The sequence below is a fragment of the Piliocolobus tephrosceles genome, chromosome 1 (assembly GCF_002776525.5).
Source record: "Piliocolobus tephrosceles isolate RC106 chromosome 1, ASM277652v3, whole genome shotgun sequence".
NCBI lineage: Eukaryota > Metazoa > Chordata > Mammalia > Primates > Cercopithecidae > Piliocolobus > Piliocolobus tephrosceles.
Window position 1 is genome coordinate 24,517,065 of NC_045434.1, and position 23,317 is coordinate 24,540,381.

At 42.0% G+C, this 23,317-nt stretch overlaps 1 protein-coding gene across 3 annotated transcripts in view; it reads right to left on the reverse strand.

The window, feature by feature from the left end:
• Positions 1-1,733: 1,733 nt before the first annotated feature.
• The window catches only part of ADCY10 (adenylate cyclase 10), a 96,672-nt gene continuing 75,088 nt past the window's right edge, over positions 1,734-23,317 (reverse strand). For 2 of the 3 annotated variants that reach the window (XM_026448491.2, XM_026448490.2), the window contains 8 exons: positions 21,858-22,014; positions 17,252-17,456; positions 17,077-17,173; positions 15,282-15,397; positions 14,298-14,415; positions 10,646-10,841; positions 3,122-3,310; positions 1,734-2,187 (listed from right to left, as the gene is read on the reverse strand). In XM_026448491.2, coding sequence (XP_026304276.1) covers positions 2,026-2,187; positions 3,122-3,310; positions 10,646-10,841; positions 14,298-14,415; positions 15,282-15,397; positions 17,077-17,173; positions 17,252-17,456; positions 21,858-22,014 — 1,240 coding nt within the window. In that variant the 3' untranslated portion in view covers positions 1,734-2,025. The remainder of the gene's footprint in view (positions 2,188-3,121; positions 3,311-10,645; positions 10,842-14,297; positions 14,416-15,281; positions 15,398-17,076; positions 17,174-17,251; positions 17,457-21,857; positions 22,015-23,317) is intronic. The other variant, XM_026448489.1, reaches the window with a different exon arrangement.

Below are 23,317 nucleotides of genomic sequence, written 5' to 3' on the forward strand. Positions count from 1 at the left end.
AAATAAAAATAAAAATATCTTACAGTAGAATGGGCTCAGTGAGGTTTACATGTGCATCTGTTTTTTCTATTGGACATGTGAGCTTGCTGAAGTCAAGAATTGTGTCCTTCATGTTTTTATATCTTAATCTCCAGTACTTAATCAGGGATTAGTACACAGTAATGAGTTGGAAAATGGTAGTGGGGTGAATAAGTGAGAGAATGAATAAAGTACAACATAAGGCAAGTAGAAAACAAGGGATTTCTATATTGCAGCATGGGGCGAGCATGCAACTTCCAGGATGGCAGCTTTGAAGGGGACAATACTTAATCGAAGTTCAGTATTTGATGTGTTTATTTTAAAATCAGTCATCTAATATTAGTTTGTTTTTATTTGTATGGCACATTGTAATTTTCAACACTTTTTAACCTTCACTATCTTACTCAATATTCACAAATGTGCACTAACATAGGGAGGTTATGTGGATCAGGCGGGATATATGTATCAGGCAGGAATAAATTGTGCTTATGGCAGAGCTCATGTTAGAACATAATGTTCTGATTTCCTAGTTTGGAGCTCTTCACTCCATGCCAGGTCACCATGCCTCTGTGGCTAACCTCGTGGTATCATCTGGTTCTGTCCAACCTCCTTTGTGGAACTCAGTTTTGTGATTAGGAGAAAAAATGCACAGCCTTGCTTTTGCATCTGGGAAATGATGAATGAATTTGTTATTTCTTAAATATAAAAAAATGCAAAGGCCGGGCGCGGTGGCTCAAGCCTGTAATCCCAGCACTTTGGGAGGCCGAGACGGGCGGATCACGAGGTCAGGAGATCGAGACCATCCTGGCTAACACTGTGAAACCCCGTCTCTACTAAAAAATACAAAAAACTAGCCGGGCGACGTGGCGGGCGCCTGTAGTCCCAGCTATTCGGGAGGCTGAGGCAGGGGAATGGCGTGAACCCGGGGAGGCGGAGCTTGCAGTGAGCTGAGATCCGGCCACTGCACTCCAGCCCCGGCGACAGAGCGAGACTCCGTCTCAAAAAAATAAAAAATAAAAAAAATAAAAAAATATAAAAAAATGCAAACTCTAAATATGTAAAATGTACCCATGTAAAAATTATTAATATTTTAATATTTATTTTATTTATTTTTTTTTTGAGACGGAGTTTTGCTCTGTCGCCCGGGCTAGAGTGCAGTGGCCGGATCTCAGCTCACTGCAAGCTCCGCCTCCCGGGTTTACGCCATTCTCCTGCCTCAGCCTCCAGAGTAGCTGGAACTACAGGCGCCCGCCACCTCGCCTGGCTAGTTTTTTTTTTTTTTGTATTTTTAGTAGAGACGGGGTTTCACCGTGTTAGCCAGGATGGTCTCGATCTCCTGACCTCGTGATCCGCCCGTCTCGGCCTCCCAAAGTGCTAGGATTACAGGCTTGAGAAACCGCACCCGGCCATATTTTAATATTTAAAACTTGATCTTTATTTTATATTAAACATTTATCTGATATTAAATTTTTATTTGATATTTGATGCATGTGGTTAGAGGGGCTAAGACATCACCCTGGCTTTGGAAGCTGCAGTCAGGCCCTACAAACATGTATCTTTTCTAATTCTGTCTTTATAGACCATGACAAATGTTTGCTATTTGTAATATTGTGCTACCTCCAAAAGACTTTACAATTGGACATTTAAAAATAAGTATTTTCAGTTAATATACTAACTAGAAACATGTCTTTTGTAACACATGATGTCATACAATCTTGAGATTAATAATTTCTAATATGATACAGTTTTGCATGGGCTGAAATAAACAGGTCAAGCTAAAACAACATGAATCGTAAAAGCAATTTTTTGTGACATTAGGAGGAAGTAAACCATGACACTCCTGACCCTTTTAGACCCTCCAGAAAGAGAAGAAATCAACATGTCTGGTTTTGTGTCTGGAACAGAAGAGATTATGTAGGAACCTGGAGCGGGCCCGCCACGGAGAAAGGTCAATAATAGATAATCACAAGGACATAGTGCTTACTAAAATCTTTTTTCTTTGACATGTTAGAAATGATTGTCCACGGTATTAGCTCTCATCAGGAATTTGTTTTTTTGAAGATCCTCAATGTTTACCCTGCCTGCTACAATGTTTTCCCATGATGGGAGACTCAAGATCGTCTGAAACCATTGTTCTTCTTTTAACTCAGAGGTTGAGTACCACCATTCCTGAGAGGAAAGAAACAGAACAAAGAAATCATTAGTGTTTCTTGACTTTCATAATCAAGGTTAGTCCAATATCAAACAAGGCAGAATATCTTTGAGCTTTCAAAACCATGTGAACCCATAGAAAAAAATGAATCTTGCTGTCCAAACTAGGATACTGACACAGCCCTCTTTAAATAAACACGTACACTCATACATTCATTCACTTATTCAATAAAACTGAGTATAAGGCTCTGTGCTAGTCACTAAGTGTGGTTTTTGCTGTCAAAGAGTTCACATTCTCAAGGAGAGGAAAGACATGCAGACAGATGTAACACAAAGTGGAAAGTGGCCACAAAGAAGGGCAGAGAAAGGCATGCTAAGGGGGATTTGGATGAGGGAGAGAGACCATGAGAACTTAAAGGTGAAGAGGAAGCTCACAAACCTGAAATATAGACATGTCACTCTTTCTGGTAAGAATCTAGAAAGGCCTATTGTGACTGCTATGGTCTGAATGTTGGCATCCCCTGAAATTCATATGTTGAAAATTAATCCCCAAGGTAATGAGATTAAGAGTTGGGCCTTGGGGAGGTAATTATGTCATGAGGGCTCTGCCCTCGTGGATAGAATTCGCACCCTTATAAAAGGGGTGGAGGGAGCAAATTTTCCTTTTCCATCCTTCTGACATGTGAGGACACAGCAAAAGGCACCATCTGTGAGGAACGGAACCTCACCAGACAGCGAATCTCCAGAGCCTTGATCTTGGACTTCCAGCTGCCAAAACGGAGCAGTAAATTTCTATTGTTTATCAATGACCCAGTCTAAGATATTTTGTTGCGGCAGCCTGGATAGACTAAGACCTTCCAGGCCTGGGGAAACCTAACCAGGCAGTGGGCTTCCGGGCTTCTTAATGTGGGTGAGCATCTCCCACCCGAGTTTGCTAACTGATGATACATACTTTGCTCATGTTCAGCCAGCATTTCTCCAGCATATTCCCCTGTGTTTCAGAGAGTCGCAAGGCTGTGTTCAGGAAGAGGCCACATTTCTGCCCATCTCCCATCAATATACAGACGTAAGCCATCAGGTGGTAGAGCCTTGGGCAAAAGACAGGGCCAATGGTATTTTGAGCCACCAGATTCTCCAAGTTCTAAAGGAAAAAACCCACAACAGTACATTAGAATCAAACAGGGGTCCTTGACTATACGTTATTTCCTTCACAGATGATTTGGGAACATTTCAAGGATTTAAGCGATCAAGTGAGAAAATACATTATAGAGACATACACAGTAGGTATTGGAGATAAGATAATAAATGTCTGGTGGAGTAGACCCCATGGTCCACTGAGATCAGGAATTGACCTGAAAGATCCCATCATTACTTCTCTACAATAACTTTTTTAAAAAATTATTTTGATTATTATAATTATTCAGGCATACAAGTTAATTGTTGAAAAATTAGGGAAAAATAATTGGCCATTTTTGCATGTAGGGAGCTTGTAAATAACCACTTGGTCCTAGAAACAAGTAAAAAGCTGAACAGGCCAGGCACAGTGGCTCACGCCTGCAATGCAATTGATGAATTGCTAGAAACTCAGAGTGGACTGGTCTGGGAGTTAAAAACTCTAGGGAGAAGAGGATTCTGGAAAGACGGCAGAGTAGGAAGTACCAACTATCTGTAGCCCCACCTAGACTATCATTACACTGGCAGAATCTGTCAGAATGTAACTATTTTAGAACTCTGGAGTCTACTGAAGGCTTGTAAATGCCAGAGGAAGGCTTGGATGGTAAACTGAGATTAATTTCAGTTTCAGCTCTTAGAACAGCTCCCTGTCCCCCAGCCTCAAAACCTGTGGCAGACAGTTGTGCACATGCTAATGAAGAACCTGCACACAACTTATGGGAACAAGGGTGGGCACAAAGGATCCTGTCTAAGATATCAGGAATCTGTGCTCTGATCACCAATTGCTGCTTCTGATGGAAGAGGTAGGCAGTCATTGTTGCATCTCTCCCCATCATTGCAAGCCCCTCCCACTCCAGTTGCAGTGACTTCCAGGGGATTTAAAGGGCTATTGCCCTTTCATCCCCCAACTTTTTCTCTCTACCCACTCTACACCACCTTAACAGCCAGACCTTAAATACTAGGACATTCAAAAGCAACTGCCTAGAAAAGGAAAATTAGAAAGTGACTGTGCATGCCTAGAGAAAGGCACAGGCTCAGAAAAGATCTGGGAAGGCCTTAAGTTTGCACCTCAGGCTGATCCTTGGCATGGAGACAGCCTACAACAATAAAAAACAAAAACAACAACAAAACCCAGAAAACTCTGGGGAAGAGGGAGAATTTGATATCCAGAACTATCATATTATTAGATTCAAAGGTCTAGTTTTCAACAGCAATAACAAAAAGGCATACTAAAAAACAGGAAAGCATGGCTCATCCCAAGAGGGAAAAAAATATCAAGAGAAACTGTCCCTGAAAAAGACCTAATGGCAGATACCCCACACAAAGATTTTTAAAGAACTCTAAAGATAATCAAAGAACTAAAGGAAAATGTGGATAAAGTCAAGTAATTGATGTATGAAAATAATGGAAATATCAGTAAAGTGACAGAAAACCTAAAAATTTACCAAAAAGAAATTCTGGAGGTGAAAAGTGCAATAACTAAAATTAAAAAAAAAAAAAATCACTAGAGGTATTCAAAGGCAGGGTTAAACAGGCAGCAAACTTGAAGATATGACAATGGAAATTATTGAGTCTGAGGAACAGAAAGAAAAAAGATTGAAGAAAAGTTAGCAGAGCCTAAGGGACCTGTGGAACACCAAGAAGTGAACCAATAAACGCATTGTGGACGTCCCTGAAGAAGAAGGAGAGACAGAAAGGACTAGAAAGAATATTTGAAGAAATAATGGTTGAAAAGTTTCCAAATTTGATAAAAGATATGAATATAAACATCCAAGAAGTTCAACAAACTCCAGGTAAGATGAACTTAAAGAGATACATACTGAGACAAATATAATCACTTTTGAAAAGTGAAAGACACGAAACTTGAAAGCAGTGAGAGAAGCAACTAATCACATACATCTTCAATAAGATCACCAGCAGATTTTTCATCAGAAAAGTTAGAGGTCAGAAGGCAGTGGGCCAATACATTCAAAATGTTAAAAGAGAAAACCCCGTCAGCCAAGAGTCTTCTATTCAGCAAAAATGTCCTTCAAAGATAAGGGAGAAATTAAGACATTCCCAGACAATCAAAAACAAAGTTAATTACCACCAGGACTTTCTTCCAAAAAATGCTCATGCCTTAAAAAAAAGAAAGAAAAAAAGAAAAGAAAGAAAGAAAGAGAAATGCCTAAAGGAGCCCTGTAGGGTAAAATGAAAGGACAGTCAAAGCTCTTAAGAAGAAATAAAGATCTCAACAAAGGTAAATACATGGACAATTAAGTGTTATTGTAATAATAGTTTGTAACTTGTTTTGTTTTCTACATTTTTAAGAGATTAATACGTTTTTAAAATTTAGGCCGGGCATGGTGGCTCAAGCCTGTAATCCCAGCACTTTGGGAGGCTGAGACGGGCGGATCACGAGGTCAGAAGATTGAGACCATCCTGGCTAACACGGTGAAACCCCGTCTCTACTAAAAAATACAAAAAACTAGCCGGGCAAGGTGGCGGGCGCCTGTAGTCCCAGCTACTCAGGAGGCTGAGGCAGGAGAATCGCGAGAACCCGGGAGGCGGAGCTTGCAGTGAGCTGAGATCCAGCCACTGCACTCCAGTCTGGGTGACAGAGCGAGACTCCATCTCCAAAAAAAAAAAAAAAAAAAAAAAATTTAGTAGCCCAAAAGCTAGTATTATTGTAACTTTGGGTTGTAACTCCACATTTTGTTTTCTCCATAATTGAAGAGACTAATCATTTAAAATAATTATTAATTTATGTTTTGGGAATGTAATTCTGTGACATCAACAACTGAAAGGGTGGGAAACTACTAAAGGAGTGGAGTTCTTTGGGCATTACTGAAGTTAACTTTAGGATGCTAGATGTAATCCTCATGGTAACCATAAGGAAAATAGCTATAGAATATATCCGAAAAAAACAGGGAAAGAACTTAAATGTTTCACTATGAAAAATTAAATGCAAAATAAGACTAGTTCAGGAAATGAGGAATGAAAAAGCTGTAAGGCATATTGAAAACAAATAGCAAAATGATACACACAAGTCCCTCTTTATCAGTAATTACTTTAAATGTAATTGAATTAAACTCTCAACAACAACAAAAAAACAAGTTGGCAGAATGGATTTTTTAAAAACATGACCTAATTATATACTAAAAGAGACTCACTTTAGATCCCAAGACTTGTACAAATAGATGAAGAGTGAAAAGATACTTTATACAAATAGTAACCCAAAGAGGATAAGGGTGGCTATACTACTGTCAGACAAAAGAAACTTTAAATCAGAAAGAAACTTACAAGAGACAAAGAATATTATATATTAATAAAAATTTAAATACAGCAAAATATATATAACAATTACAAATATGTATGTTTTATAATTAATTTTTAAAATAAAAATATAACAATTACAAACATTTATGCATCTAATAATAAGATCATCAATATATATGAAGCAAAAACTGACAAAACTGAGGGTAGAAATAAACAGTTCTGTATATGTTGGAGACTTCACTAATAGTAATGGATAGAACAATTATACAAAAGATAAGACATAGAGGACTTAGACAATACAATAAACCAACTAAATCTAACAAACATACACTTAATGGGTATAGAGTTTCTATTTTACAAAATGAAGAGAGATATGGAGATGGAGGGCAGACATGGATCCACAACATTATAAATGTGGCCGGGTGTGGTGGCTCAAGCCTGTAATCCCAGCACTTTGGGAGGCCGAGACGGGCTGATCACGAGGTCAGGAGTTCGAGACCATCCTGGCTAACACGGTGAAACCCCGTCTCTACTAAAAAATACAAAAAAAAAGTTAGCCGGGCGAGGTGGCTGGCGCCTGTAGTCCCAGCTACTCGGGAGGCTGAGGCAGGAGAATGGCGTAAACCCGGGAGGCAGAGCTTGCAGTGAGCTGAGATCCGGCCACTGCACTCCAGCCCGGGCGACAGAGCGAGACTCCGTCTCAAAAAAAAAAGAAAAAAAGGAAAAAAACATTATAAATGTATTTAATACCACTGAACTGCATACTTAAACATGATTAAGATGTTAAGTTTTATGCTATGTGTATTTGGATCACAATAAAAAAAATTAGGCCAGGCGTGATAGCTCACACCTATAATCCCAGCACTTAGGGAGGCCAAGGTCGTCAGATCACCTGAGGTCAGGAGTTCAGGACCAGTCTGGCCAACACGGTAAAACCCCATCTCTACAAAAATACAAAAATTAGCCAGGCATGATGGCGGGTGCCTGTAATCCCAGCTACTCAGGAGGCTGAGGCACGAGAATCACCTGAACCTGGGAGATGGAGGTTGCAGTGAGCTGAGATCTCGCCATTGCACTCCAGCTGGGGCAACAGAGTGAGACTGTGTCCAACAACAACAACAACAAAAATTAGACAAAAAAAAAAACCCAAACACCTTCAGGTGAGCCCCCACAGTTTTGTGTGTTTTACCTCCAGAAGCTCAGCCAGGATCTCTCAGTAAATATTGGAGGGAAAAAAATCCCTCATTCTTTCAGCAGAGGAAGAGGAAAAGGAACCATTTTGAAACACGCCAGAGTACTCTGTTCTTCTTAACAAAGTTTGCCCTCAGGAGAAACTCTGTAACCAGAGCCTAACCTCCAGGGGTTTTATTAGAGCATAACTGATCTTGGGGAAGAGGAATACCCAACTAAACCCAGCTGTAGCCATTATGTCCCACTTAAGGAAGAAGGGACTGAAAAGCATTTGTGAAGTTCTTAGTCCAGAGGAATAGGCTCACTAAAACACTGAGACCTAATCATAGGACTGTAGAATGCTTTCCCTCTCCTCACACCTTACCATCACATTACTAAAGACCTATTTAGACAAAGTCTTTTTACCTGGTATATCATATCTGGCTATCAAGAAAAATTACAAGGCATACTAAAAGGCAAAAACACAGTTTGAAAACACAAGTCAGAACCAGACATGACAGGTATGTTGAAATTATCAGACTGGGAATTTAAAATAACTATGATTAATATGCTAAAAGCTCTAATGAATAAAGTAGAGAGCATGTAAGAGCTATATAAGCAGAGAGATGGAAATCCTAAGAAAGAACAAAAAATAAATGCTAGAGTTCAAAAACACTGTAAGAGAAATGAAGAATGCCTTTGATAGGCTTATTAGTAGACATGACCCAGCTGAGGAAAGAATCTGAGTTCGAGGGGATATCAATAGAAACCCACAAAACTGAAAAACTAAGAGAACAAAGACTAGAAAAGAAAAACCATAACAGAATATCCAAGGATTGTGAGATAAGTACAAACGGTATACTAGATGCATAATAGAAATATCAGAAGGAGAAGAAAGAAAGAAAGAAACATCAGAAATATTTGAAACAAGAAAGACTGAAATGTTTTCCAAATTAAGGTCAAACACCAAACCAGAGATCCAGGAAGCTCACAGAACACCATGTAGGACATATGCCCCAAAATCCCAATATATAGGCATATAATTTGTAAACTACAGAAAATCAAAGATAAAAAATTTTAGGTTGGGCAGGGTGGCTCACACCTATAATCCTAGCACTTTGGGAGGTGGAGGTGGGCAGGTCACTTGAGGTCAGGAGTTCAAGACCAGACTGGTCAACATGGTGAAACCCTGTCTCTACTAAAAATACAAAAATTAGTCAGTCCTGTTGGCAGGCGCCTGTAATCCCAGCTACTCAGGAGACTGTGGCAGAAGAATAGAATTGCCTGAACCCAGGAGGTGGAGGTTGCAGTGAGTCAAGATCACGCCACGACACTCCAGCCTGGGTGACCGAGTGAGACGCCATTTCAGAAAAAAAGAGAAAAACAATTTTTAAAGAAGCCCAAGGGACTTCTATAGATGAACAACAACAACAAAAGAAGAATTGCCTTTCACTTTTCCTCAGAAACCATGCAAGCAAGAAGTGCCATGACCTGTTGACAGGAAAAAAATCCCTAGAATTCTTTACCCAGTGAAATTATCCTTCAAAATTGAGGACAAAATAAAGACTTCTCAAACTGAAATTGAAGGAAGTTGTTGCTAATAACCCTGATTTGCAAGAAATGTTAAAGAAATTCTTTAGAGAGAAGGAAAATATATAGTTCAGAAACTTAGATCTACATAAAGAAAGAAAGCATTGAAGAAGGAGTAAGTGGAGGTAAAATAAAAATTTTCCTTTTCTTATTCTAACAGATGACAGTTTGTTCAAAATAACAACAGCAACAATGTGTTCAATTATTTAATTATGTCTGCTTATGTAAATACATCTCCCAAGCAGAGATCCCGGACCAGACCACCCAGGCTTCCGACCCGCCAAACTGTAACTTAAGAAGTGGGTGTTGTTTTGGGCCTGGCATGGTGGCTCACTGTAATCCCAGCACTTTGGAAGGCTGAGGTGGGTGGATCACTTGAGGTCAAGAGTTCAAGACCAGCCTGGCTAACATGGTGAAACCCAATCTCTACTAAAAATACAAAAATTAGCCAGGCATGCTGGCACGTGCCTGTAATCCCAGCTACTTGGGAGGCTGAGATACGAGAAACCCAGGAGGCAGAGATTGCAGTGAGTCGAGATTGCACCACTGTACTCCAGTCTGGGTAACAGAGCAAGGCTCTGTCAAGAAGTGGGTGTTGTTTTAAGCTGTTAATTTGTGGTAATAAGTGACAGAGCAATAGAAAACTAATACACCTGTGCTTCTTGTTTACAAGAACAAGGCAAACGTGTCAACCCAACACCAGAGATTTAGCCCTTTATTCTCTTAGAGGGCTTCCCATGCCAGGTTGTAAACTCTTGGAGGTGTTTAATTTGCTCAGTCTTACACCCCAGCACTCTTGTATTAATATGCTTAATACATATTTGAATTGTTAAAATTGTGTGGAATGATTTGTCTACCAGGATGCTTTGTCACAGCAATAGCAATAAAAGCATACAGAAAAGTTCTATCCAAGAATAATTAGGTCATGCAATTGTATATCTGTAAGATAAAATACCATGCTTCCTTTTAAATCGTGATGTGAAAAATAATTTAATGACAGGAAATTATTCATAATAGATTTAATAGCAAATTACAAAATAGAGAAATGTGCATGCACACACAGAAAAGTACTTGACAAGTGGGATCTCAATATACAAAGAGTACTTATCTCTAAGTAGTAAGGTTATGTGCAATTTATATTTTCTTTCTTTGGGGAAGTGCCTTCCAAAACTTCTATTTTTATAAACATATATGAATTCTATAATGAGAAAATAGTTAGCACAGGAAGTAGCTAGAGATCCATTTAAGGCGTATTTTATACTGGAAGCTGGAGAATAGGCCTCACCTTGAGTAGCTTCTCCCCACTGGCTTGGGCATTCTCTGACTGTTCTTTGATTTGTTTTTGAAGGTGAAGAATTTGCCCCTCCATGTACCTAGATATTCCGTCATAATAAATAAGTGTCATGGTTCTTCTTGGCAAAAGATTTTTAGCTCTATTGGAAAATTTGTAAAAGTTGTCCCATTCCTGAAGTCTGGCATACCTGCATTACCACAAAAGAATAAGAAAAATCAGTATCACCCATGGAATAGGCTGGCTTTCTGAAATGGCTCTCTGGATGCAGCTTCCTTTACCTGGGTCTCTGGAAGTGTGTAGTCTCCTGCCTACCCCTGCTTCACTCTCCCTAAAAAAGCAGGAAATTATCTGATACAGAGCAAGGAAATCATAGATTTTTTTGATGACTTGAGATGAATAGAATCCTTGGAAACACCCAGGTAATATTAGCCACCATTGAACTGTTTGGCTTTGGTTTTGTTTTGTTTTGAGACAAAGTCTTGCTCTTGTCCCCCAGTCTGGAGGCTCACTGCAACCTCTACCTCCTGGGTTCAATCGATTCTCCTGCCTCAGCCTCCCGAGTAGCTAGGATTACAGGTGCGTACCACCATGTCCAGCTAATTTTTCATATTTTAAGTAGAGACAGGGTTTCACCATGTTGGCTAGGCTGGTCTCGAACACCTGACCTCAGGTGATCCACCCACCTTAGCCTCCCAAAGTGCTGGGATTATAGGCAGAGCCACCGTGCCCAGCCACTTCGGCTTTTTAAAATAAAAAGTGAGGGAGATCAGACACTTGGAGCTGTAGATTCTGGGGCTTGAAGAAATTGTTGCAATACCAAAGAGAAATGATTTAGGCCAGTACTGCTCAAAACATGGTCCACAGATTGGCATCATCAGTATCACCTGGATTTTCATTAATGCAGGTTCTCTGGTTCAGTCCGGATCTACTGACTCAGACAGGCTCTGGGGGTGTGGCATCTCTGAGTTAACAAGCTCTCCAGGTGATTTTTATGCCCACTAAAGTCTGAGCAGCATTGGCCTAGGACACAGCTGTTTAAAAAACTCTCCTGCTGAAAATCAAAACCACAATGAGATAGCATCTCACACCACTTAGATTGGCAATCATTAAAAAAACCAGGAAACAACAGGTGCTGGAGAGGATGTAGAGAAATAGGAACACTTTTACACTGTTGGTGGGACTGTAAACTAGTTCAACCATTGTGGAAAACAGTGTGGCGATTCCTCAGGGATCTAGAACTAGAAATACCATTTGATCCAGCCATCCCATTACTGGGTATATACCCAAAGGATTATAAATCATGCTGCTATAAAGACACATGCACATGTATGTTTATTGCGGCACTATTCACAATAGCAAAGACTTGGAATCAACCCAAATGTCCATCAGTGACAGACTGGATTAAGAAAACGTGGAAGGCCGGGCGCGGTGGCTCAAGCCTGTAATCCCAGCACTTTGGGAGGCCGAGACGGGCGGATCACGAGGTCAGGAGATCGAGACCATCCTGGCTAACACGGTGAAACCCCGTCTCTACTAAAAAATACAAAAATCTAGCTGGGCGAGGTGGCGGGCGCCTGTAGTCCCAGCTACTCGGGAGGCTGAGGCAGGAGAATGGCGTAAACCCGGGAGGCGGAGCTTGCAGTGAGCTGAGATCTGGCCACTGCACTCCAGCCCCGGCAACAGAGCGAGATTCCGTCTCAAAAAAAAAAAAAAAAAAGAAAACGTGGCACATATACACCATGGAATACTATGCAGCCATAAAAAAGGATGAGTTCATGTCCTTTGTAGGGACATGGATATAGCTGGAAACCGTCATTCTCAGCAAACTATCACAAGAAGAGAAAACCAAACACCGCATGTTCTCACTCATAGGTGGGAATTGAACAATGAGATCACTTGGACACAGGGTGGGGGACATCACACACCAGGGCCTATTGTGGGGAGGGGGGAGGGGGGAGAGATAGCATTAGGAGATACACCTAATGTAAATGACGAGTTAATGGGTGCAGCACACCAACATGGCACGTGTATACATACGTAACAAACCTGCACGTTGTGCACATGTACCCTAGAACTTAAAAGTATAATAAAAAAAAGAAGGAAAAAAGAAACTCTCCTGCTGAGACAGAGAAGAAAAATAAATTTGGATGATTTTTGGACTTTAGATTTCTTAACCTTTAACTCACATTGGTAAGTTATTAGATTTTGAACTTTAATTGGTAAGAGTAATTAATTTTTGGATTTTAATTTTTCCCCATTAATTTTATAAGAGGGGATTTCTGGCCAGGTGCAGTGGCCCATGCCTGTAATCCCAGCATTTGGGGAGGCTGAAGTAGACGGATCACCCAAGCCCAAGAGTTGGAGACCAGCCTGGGCAACATCACAAAATCCCATCTCTACAAAAAATTAAAATTAGCCAGGGGTGGTGGATGTGCCTGCAACTCCAGCTATTCAGGAAGCTGAGGTGTTTGGATCACTTGAGCCTGGGAAGGTGAGGCTGCAGTGATCCGTGACTTCACCACGGCACTCCAACCTGGGTGACACAGCAAGACTGTCTCAGAAAGAAGGAAGGGGAGGATTTCTATTCAAATTTGGAGCTGTTCAAGCTTGTAGCATTTTATATAGGAATGTCTTCATATTGTCATTTAGTCTCATCACAAACCTCTGATAGACCATATGGTTGCATATAATGTAATTAAGATAGGAAATAAAATAACAGGGGGTGATTTTCAGTCTTGGGGATAGTCATGGAAATAATTTAATGAATGTTTTGTTCTGACCCATTTTAGAACCTTAGCGTTCATCTCCTTTCTTAAGGGTATGACCATAATAGCTACATGCTTAACTGAGTTAAAAACGTAATAGGTTAAAGTGATTAAGCCGTATGCTTAATGAGTTAATGGGGTGCGGGGAGAATGCTTCTTCCTCACTCCTGAAATTTCCCTCCATGTGACGGGCCTCTATTTGGAGCAAAGCACCAGAACTCTTTCCCTGCTTCACTTGCCCCTTCAATGATAAGGAGAGATCTTGCTGGTGATTTGGGAGAGGAATTGAGCAAGTAGAACTCCGTCCGTGTCTCTCTCTATCTTGAGAGCCAGTGAAGCCACAGGGAGTGTGATCTCTTTGCTACAAGAGGCCTGCCTCCATGTGAGTAGCCCTACAGTTTTCCAGAACTGCCTGCTGCTGAGTTGGTTAAGTCTAATTCCAGGGCTCAATATTATGAAGCCCACTTTCATGAAGATAGAAGCCATGTCTTCCAACACTGGCTTTATCAATCCATGTGATTAGATATGGGCGGGTGCCGGGGTGGGCAAGTGGTACTATTCATTAGTCTTCCTCAAACCCCAGCACCCCTCCGAAGAAAGCAATCTTTTCTTATTTATCCCTGTATCACCACAACATGATATGTTTGCGATAAATGTTTATTGCTTGGAATGTAATTGAGAGAACTTTACTTTTCTGTCCTTGGCCAAGGGGGATGAACTAATTGATCCCTAACATGTCTCTCAGTGTAAATATCCTCTGACACCTTTAAGCTGTCTCAGGTATAAATTATGAATACTTTCTAAAAGATTTTCGAAGAACTTCGTTGGGATTCAACATTTTCACTTTGGGAATTTAGTGACACGCCACACATTGTTACCAGATAGCCACAGAGGAATAAAGTCCCAGGAGGAGTCCACTCTGGAACTTGAGGATTCTGTTGTCTTCGTATTGGTATACGAATTCCAAACATTCTTCAAATGTTCTATAAACAAAACCTAAGAGAGAGGAATGGGTGAGAGTTGTTGGTAGGTGTGGGTGATCACCTTTCTAGCCTAGTCGCTCTCAGTTGTACTGCCCACTGCGGGGAGAGTAGCCTTTGATTATTGTATGAATCCAAAGCGTCCCGTGGATTGCAACAACCTCATGACCGGATTGCCCTGCGTTTGCTGAGTCCGAGCTATTGGGGAGTGTTATGGATATATACTACAGTTCCACAGTACAGACCAGGCAGGTGTGGGGTTTAAACTAAACCTTCCTGGCCTTAATGCAGTCTCGGACTTCTCTGTCTCCCCACACATGCTTCCTTTGTTGGTGGCAATGTCTGCATCCCTTTTCAAGATCACGTGTGGGGAAAACAATTCCCAGATTGGTTCCTGTGGTTTAGTGTGTACACTTCAAGAGACCTACTTGGTGTCACTTGAAGGTTATCAGGAAATAACTTATTTTCCAAATCACCAATAGCTACCAGCCTGGAACTCTCACCTCAAGCAATCTAGTCCTTCATTCTAAAGCATGAAGTCTCTAAGTACATCCTGCTAAAAGTTAAAAACCCCTAGTAAAAGGCACATAGTAAGACAGTCAGCCACTATCACTTAGGTGCAAATTGATGTGACAGTTTAACTGGCAGCTCATATCCATCAGGCTCCTTCAGACTTAATTCTCCTTGTTGCCGTGCCTTTACAGTTTCGGCACCTGCTAGACAGTGCTTCAGCTCACACCACCAGCCTCTCTCCATCCCTGCCCTGTAAGTCCACCCAGCCAGAAACCTAATGGTCCCAAACCCCCAACCTGAGAGCTGCCACACCACACCAGCACAGGTGCCACACCCCCAAGTTCTTTTACATTCCAAACCCACACTTGCCAGAATAAAGCAGGATGTCCAAGCAGACAAAATAGAAAAATGCCTTGCTTAAGATGTGTTCCTGTGTTTCAGAAAGCTCCCACAGCCGCCCCAGCACCTGGATCAATTGCAGGTATCTATAGAAAAGAAAAGGAGGAGGCCATTAAAAAGCAGTGGATATTGTAATCCCAGCACTTTGGGAGGCTGAAGCAGGTGGATCACGAGGTCAGGAGTTCGAGACCAGCCTGGCCAACATGGTGAAACCCTGTCTGTACTAAAAATACAAAAATTGGCTGGGCGCGGTGGCTCAAGCCTGTAATCCCAGCACTTTGGGAGGCCGAGACGGGCGGATCACGAGGTCAGGAGATCGAGACCATCCTGGCTAACACGGTGAAATCCCGTCTCTACTAAAAAATACAAAAATCTAGCCGGGTGAGGTGGCGGGCGCCTGTAGTCCCAGCTACTTCGGAGGCTGAGGCAGGGGAATGGCATAAACCCGGGAGGCGGAGCTTGCAGTGAGCTGAGATCCGGCCACTGCACTCCAGCCCCGGCAACAGAGCGAGATTCCGTCTCAAAAAAAAAAAAAAAAAAAAAAAAAAATTAGCTGGGCATGGTGGCAGGCGCCTGTAATCCCAGCTACTCGGGAGGCTGAGGCAGGAGAATCGCTTGAAACCGGAAGGCGGAGGTTGCAGTGAGCTGATATCACACCACTGCACTCCAGCCTGGGCAAAAGAGCGAAACTCCGTCTCGGGGGTTGGGGGGGGGAGGGGGGAAGCGGTGGATATAATGGACTTTGGGGACTGGAGGGGAGGGGAGGAGGGAAGTGAGAAGTGAGGGATAAAAGACTACATATTGGGTATGCGTACACTGCTCAGGTGACAGGTGCACTAAAATCTCAGAATTCACCTCCATAAAATTCATCTATGTAACCGAAAACCATTTGTATCCCCAAAGCCATTGAATGAAAAAAGCAGTGGATAGGATGAAGTTTAGTAAAGTCCCTTCCTGGTCTATTCTTGGTCCTTCTCAGTAATTTGGAAGCAAATATACCTCTTAAACAGACTTCAAACACACCCCTCCCTACCCAGGACTAAAACCTCAATCTCAAATTGGCTCTTTTTCCAAACTGTTCTTTCCTGGGTCCTCTATATCAGGGTGACCAGAGTCAGAGCAAATTGACCTTGGCCTCTAGTCCTGGTTGCTATTCTCTGGCCATTTGCCTCCCTGGAAGACTTTTCCCTTTGTCCCCACCTGATAGTAGTGGAGGCCTGATTCCCACAGCTGGGATGACTGTCTGACTACCCTCTGATCACTGGCCAGAGCAACCAGATTAGAGATGATGCATGGCAAAGAATTCTGTTTAAAAAAAAAAAAGACAAGGCCTGGAGCAGTGGCTCATGCCTGTAATCCCAGCACTTTGGGAGGCTGAGATGGGTGGGTCACTTGAGGTCAGGAGTTCAAGACCAGCCTGGCCAACAGGGTGAAACCCCCTCTCTACTAAAAAATACAAAAATTAGCTGGGTGTGGTGGCACTTGCCTGTAATCCCAGCTATGCGGGAGATTGAGGCAGGATAATTGCTTAAACCCGGAAGGCAGAGGTTGCAGTGAGCCGAGATCGCACTGCTGCACTCCAGCCTGGGAGACAGAGCAAGACTCTGTCTGAAAAAAGAAAAAAGGACGACAATTATCAGTTACATTTTCTTATTGCAAACTCTACTCCCTTCCCCACCCTACAACCAGGCTAAAGTTGAACCCAGAATGCTCAATAATATGGCCTCCTCCCCCTAATTTTGGAAAATGCTTTAAGGTAAAATACCTGTTGTTCAGAAGGAGACATCTGCTAAGTCTGCAGAGGGACAGATAGTGTTGGTTGGTATTCTGGAGCAGTGCCCACATCTGAAGGGCTCGGGAGCCTGGGAAGAAAACAATTCCAGTATACTGTGGGGCATTCCTTGTATCCTCATGTCCCATCTTGCCCAGCCAGCCCTTACCTAACTCAATGGCCAACTCCAGGTGTCCCATTATGAACTTGTTGAAGACCAGTGTCTCGGCCACGTATGCCACGATTTCAATGCCCTCGCCTTTCAGGGGGAGGTTGAAGATCTGCTCCATGGCCATGACTTCATATTTGAACCACACACCTTGGTAGCCAGCCAGGTGGTGGTATAGCGAATAGTCTAGGTAAGCTTTAATGATCTGAAATGGCAGAGTGGAGGAAGACTGAGGCAGAACACAAAGCAGAAAGCTCAGGAACATCACTCAATGTCTGCCAGTAAACGTTTGTTTATTAAGCTTGGGAATAGACCTGGACATTTGGCCAAAGCCATGGGCTTAGATACAGAAATCACATTGGGTTTCTGCTACCTGTTTATTGAGTCATTCAGGATAAGCTTGATGGCCCCTTGCCCATGTAGTCCTTAAATGAAATAGAAACATTTTAATTTCTGTGAAACATAAAAGCAATAGCTCACATATTAGATGTATAATTGCAGAGCAAAAAGCCTGCAAGGATACACTCCAAAGTGTAAACAGTTGTTACCTATTTGTTGGGGGTGGGAGGAGAGATTTTACTTTATGCACCTCTGTGATGTTTGTTATAACAAGCATGTATAACTTTTGTAATTTAACAACAAAGAAAGAAAGGTTGGTTTGGTTTGTTTGGATTTTTTTTTTTTTTTTAAATAAGGACTAGTTTTAAACCTAATTTGGAGGTCAGGTGCAGTGGCTCACATCTATAATCCCAGCACTTCAGGAGGCTGAGGCAGGAGGATTGCTTGAGCTCAGGAGTTCCAGATGAGACTGGGCACAATATCAAGACCCTGTTTCAACAACAAGAAAAACTAGCCAGGCATGGTGGCACATGCCTGTAGTCCTACCTACTCAGGAGGCTGAGACGGGAGGTCACTTGAGCACAGGAGTTTGAGCCCAGCCTGGGCAATATAGTGAGACTCGATCTCTACAAAAGATTAAAAAAAAAAAAAAAAAAAAGCCAGCATGATGACACAAGCCTGTAATCCTAGCTACTCAGGAAGCTGAGGTGTTTGGGAGGATCACTCGAGCAGGGGAGGTTGAGGCTGCAGTGAGCCATGATCATGCCACTGCACTCCAGCCTGGGTGACTGAGTGAGACCCTTCTCAAAAACAAACAAATAAATCTAATTTGGAGATTTAAGAGAAACTGGTTACTCTAAACAACTCTTTAAAAAGATAAAGTTGCTTCAGAGTATACATGCTTAGAGAATAGTGAGGAGAAAAGAGTTCCTTCTAAAGAAGCACTTTTATTATATATACAAAAACAAAAGAATACACATAAACTACTTTGAAAAATACAAACAGGAAAAATATAGTATCTCTAGTGGTGGGAGTATTGGGGTAGGGGAAGTATTTTAGAGTAGAGGCTTTTTTCTTGGAATTCCTCAGATGGGACAAAATAAGCAGCCTACAAATTCTGTGTTATAGGGAGGTCCCTGGATACTTCAACCGTAGTCAGTCTTAGAGAATTCCTTTCTTCCTGGTTTGGAACATGCTCCAGAAAATGCTACCAGAAGGTAAGGATAGCCAGAAATGGTGGTGGGGGAGAGAGAATTGTTGGGTATGAGAAATCCAAGGCTGTAATAAAGCCTGGGACCACTTGGATTTGGACCAAGAGAATGGAAGTCCAACTGCTTCACTTTACAGAGCAAATATAAAGCTCCGTGTTTATGCAGCTTGCCAGTGGTCACACTGCAGATAGGCGGAGTCCTGGAAACCACCCTCTGGCTCTCAGTCTGGATCTTTCCATTCTCCTATGCTGAGTCCCTCACCTGCTTTTGAGCACTGAGGGGAGTGCTTCTCTGCTTTCAACCCCAGTCACCTTGACGACAAATGTCTTGGTTCACATTCCAACCTGACTTTTTATTTTCCCCACCCCAACTCTACCAGAGTTCTTAGGATATAGCTCCAAGTGTGAAGAAGTATTTCAGTCAATATAAATTGCTTGAGCAACTGCAACTGTTCTAGAAACTTAGGATATGAACAAGACAGCTGAAGAGGTCCTTGCTTCCATGGGATTTACACACTGGTAAGGGAGAGAGACAAAGAACCAATGCACAAGCAAACAAGAAATTGTCAAATGGTAATAATACCTATTAAAACAGAGTGACAAGTTAGAAAGTGAATGGATGGCTATGACCCGTTCCCTCCAGGCAGAGGGAACATCCAGTGACAGACGGGATTAAATTTCTGTGTTTGAGGAACCAAATGAGGACCAATATGGCTGGGCTTGTGGCTCCTTCATGGCCTACGGAGCTAGAATAGGATGGGAAATAGGCAGGGGTCAATCTTGATGGGCTTTATAAATACTTCTGTATTCTAGAAAAGCCAGCCTAAGTTCACCAAAAGGAACTAATATAGAGGACAGACTCCAGATTAGGAATCTAAGCTCCTCCATTTTCGGTGCTACTTGACCCCTTCCCTTAATTCTTGACAATTAATGACTCCAGGAGGAAGAAACCCCGACTTAATGTACTTTCATAAAGGAGCAAGGTCACTCTCATTAGATGAGTTCAATTTAGCTTAATAATTTCTTGATCATGTCTCCTGATATCTTCTTCATCCAGTCAAAAGCTTCCTTGGTTATGAACTAGACTAGTGGTTCTCCCAATTCATCCTGTGAGCCCTAGGGATCCCTGACACCTTTTCAGAGAACACATGAGGTCAAAGCTAGTTCCATAATATCCAGGCATTAAAATTTTTATTTTTATTTTTATTTTTAAAGTCTCACTCTTGTCATCCAGGCTGGAGTGCAATGGCACGATCTTGGCTCACTGCAACCTCTGCCTCCTGGGTTCAAGCAATTCTCCTGCCTCGGCCTCCCGAGTAGCTGGGATTACAGGCACCCACCACCACATTCGGCTAATTTTTATATTTTTAGTAGAAATGGGTTTCCCCATGTTGGCCAGGCTAGTCTCGAACTCCTGACCTCAGGTGATCCGCCCACCTCAGCCTCCCAAAGTGCTGGGATTACAGGCGTGAGCCACCACGCCTGGCTAATATCCAGACATTATTTGTGACAGGAAAAATAGTGAAAGACCTTGTAATAGGCAAAAACACAAACTTAATGGGGGTCCTACCTAGCTTACTAATCAAAGTCATCTCTATTTTTCTTTGGACTATCTTACAACTACGTTGCAGAAAACTGATAATAATGTAAGTGATATAATTTGTTTTTCATAGAAATGTAAATATTCAGTGGAATACAAGCAATTATTACGCTGTTACTAGGTAAGTTTTGTATCCATTGGTAAATTGAATTCTCCTTGGAACCACTTGGTTCCAATCTTACTAATTTTGATTGAGTCAACTCAGTGAGTTAAATAAAATCTTTGATGTGTACTTTCCATATTTGTTATGACTTACAATATTTTTAAAAAAGAATTACCCTGGCCGGGCGCGGTGGCTCAAGCCTGTAATCCCAGCACTTTGGGAGGCCGAGACGGGCGGATCACGAGGTCAGGAGATTGAGACCATCCTGGCTAACCCGGTGAAACCACGTCTCTACTAAAAAATACAAAAAACTAGCCGGGCGAGGTGGCGGGCGCCTGTAGTCCCAGCTACTCGGGAGGCTGAGGCAGGAGAATGGCGTAAACCTGGGAGGCGGAGCTTGCAGTGAGCTGAGATCCGGCCACTGCACTCCAGCCCGGGAGACAGAGCCAGACTCCGTCTCAAAAAAAAAAAAAAAAAAAAAAGAATTACCCTTTAACATTTCTCTTTTTCACCCTCATTCTCTCATGAACATATACTGGAGTCTTCCAGAGGCAACATATGTGATATTGCAACAGTGAAAGCAGAAGCCGATGTGAGAATCTAGTTGTCGTCTATGAAGCCAGACATTAAAATACTGGCGAAAATTTAATACAATGCCACATTTCCCATTTTTTGTTTGGAGAACACAGTTTTAAAAAATGAAAATGGTAATTATGTTAATATGTGATAAGCTTGTTATCTTTATTTTAAAATAATATTGTAGGCCAGGTGCAGTGCTTCATGCCTATAATCCCAGCACTTTGGAAGGCCAGTGTGGGTGGATCACTTGAGGCCAGGAGTTCGAGACCAGCCTGGCCAACATGGTGAAACCCCGTCTCTAGTAAAAATAAAAAAATTAGCTGGGTGTGGTACCGCGTGCCTGTAGTCCCAGCTACTCAGGAGGCTAAGGCAAGAGACTCTCTTGAAACCAGGAAGTGGAGTTGCAGTGAGCCGAGATCGTGCCACTGCACTCTAGCCTGGGTGACAGAGCGAGATACCATTTCAAAAAAAAAACAGCAAATAATAATAATAATAATAATATTTTAGAATTTTCTTGGCTTTTGTTTCTTATATGATATTAATAGATTCAACCCATATAAATAAAAGCTATTTGGGATCTTCAGTAATTTTTAAGAGTGTGAAGTGATCTTGGAGCCAAAGTGTTTTGAGAACTGCTGGTCTTGTCAAAACAAGCCAGTCAGAAAGCCTTCTATTATTATATCCTCAGAATTTTGAATCCTAATTGGCTTTCACTAGGCTTTTCTTCCCAAATGAAATTCAGAAACTTAAAGGAGCAGCTACAAAAATCCCCTACCTGGAAATGATTTTGAGTTTCCAGTGCAGTATTCATTTGCATCATAACTGCCAGCTGGGCATAATACTTCCAGTGAAAAAAATAACGGTAGCTATAGATGCGCCACAGCAAGGAGAGGCAGACAGTTTGCTGGTAAAGTTGTGCCAGCCTCTTCTTCCTATTGGATAAAGTCAACACAAATGGAACATAAGAGGTATCATTATTACTATGCTTTAGGGGAGCACAGGTACATAGTGTCCTCACTGTGGGCCTGGGAATCAAAACTGACTTGAATTTGAGGCCTGTCTCCATGACTGACAAACAAGCACATTAATTTTTATGGAGCACATTTTCTCCATTGTGAAATGGGAATCATAATACCTACTTTATAATGATTAAGATAATTTATGTAAAGCGTCTGTCCTGTGTCAGGTAATTGCTAAATGAAGCTATTTAAAAAGCCCATCAGTATTATTCATCACATTTGATTCTGATGACAATCCTGTAACAAAAGAGTGGAATAACTGACTCCATTTTACATATGAGGAAGGTGAGACTCAAGTTAAGTAATAAGGCAAAGACACAGAGCTGGAATGTGGTGGTGCCAGGATTCAAACTCCATCTACCTCCAGTCCCAAAGCCCGGTGTATTATTTTCTCCATTGCACACTGCTTTCAGGAACTAGTTCTCAGCTCAACAGAGGTGGGTGTCAGGCCTCTGAGCCCAAGCCAAGCCATGGCATCCCCTGTGACTTGCACGTATGTGCCCAGATGGCCTGAAGTAACTGAAGAATCACAAAAGAAGTGCAAATGCCCTGCCCTGCCTTAACTGATGACATTCCACCACAAAAGAAGTAAAAATGGCCAGTCCTTTGCCTTAAGTGATGACATTACCTTGTGAAAGTCCTTTTCCGGGCTCATCCTGGCTCAAAAAGCTCCCCCACTGAGCATTTTGTGACTCCCACTCCTGCCCACCAGAGAACAACCCCCTTTGACTGTAATTTTCCTTTACCTACCCGAATCCTAAAAGCGGCTCCACCCTTATCTCCCTTCGCTGACTCTTTTAGGACTCAGCCCGCCTGCACCCAGGTGATTAAAAAGCTTTATTGCTCACACGAAGCCTGTTTGGTGGTCTCTTCACATGGACGCACAGGACAGTGGGAAACGAAAATAAAAACTCAGGATCCCAATTCACTATGCCAAAAGGAAAAAATTAAGCTGAAAGCTGAGTCATGCAAGAAGTCGCCTTTCCTTTTGTTCCTTAGCAGACAGCTCCAGATACAAAGTTAAGTACCTGCACAGGCAGCTACTCTATGTCTGCCTTATCCTACTTTAGGTGCCTATTTACTGAGTGTGAGACAATACATAATTGACTATTCCCCTAGCTGCTCCTTTTCTCTTGCCACATGTGGATTATCATGCCCTCCCTCATTTTCCTCCAGCTCACTTTTTCCCTTTAAATACTGCAGTCTCAAACAAGGA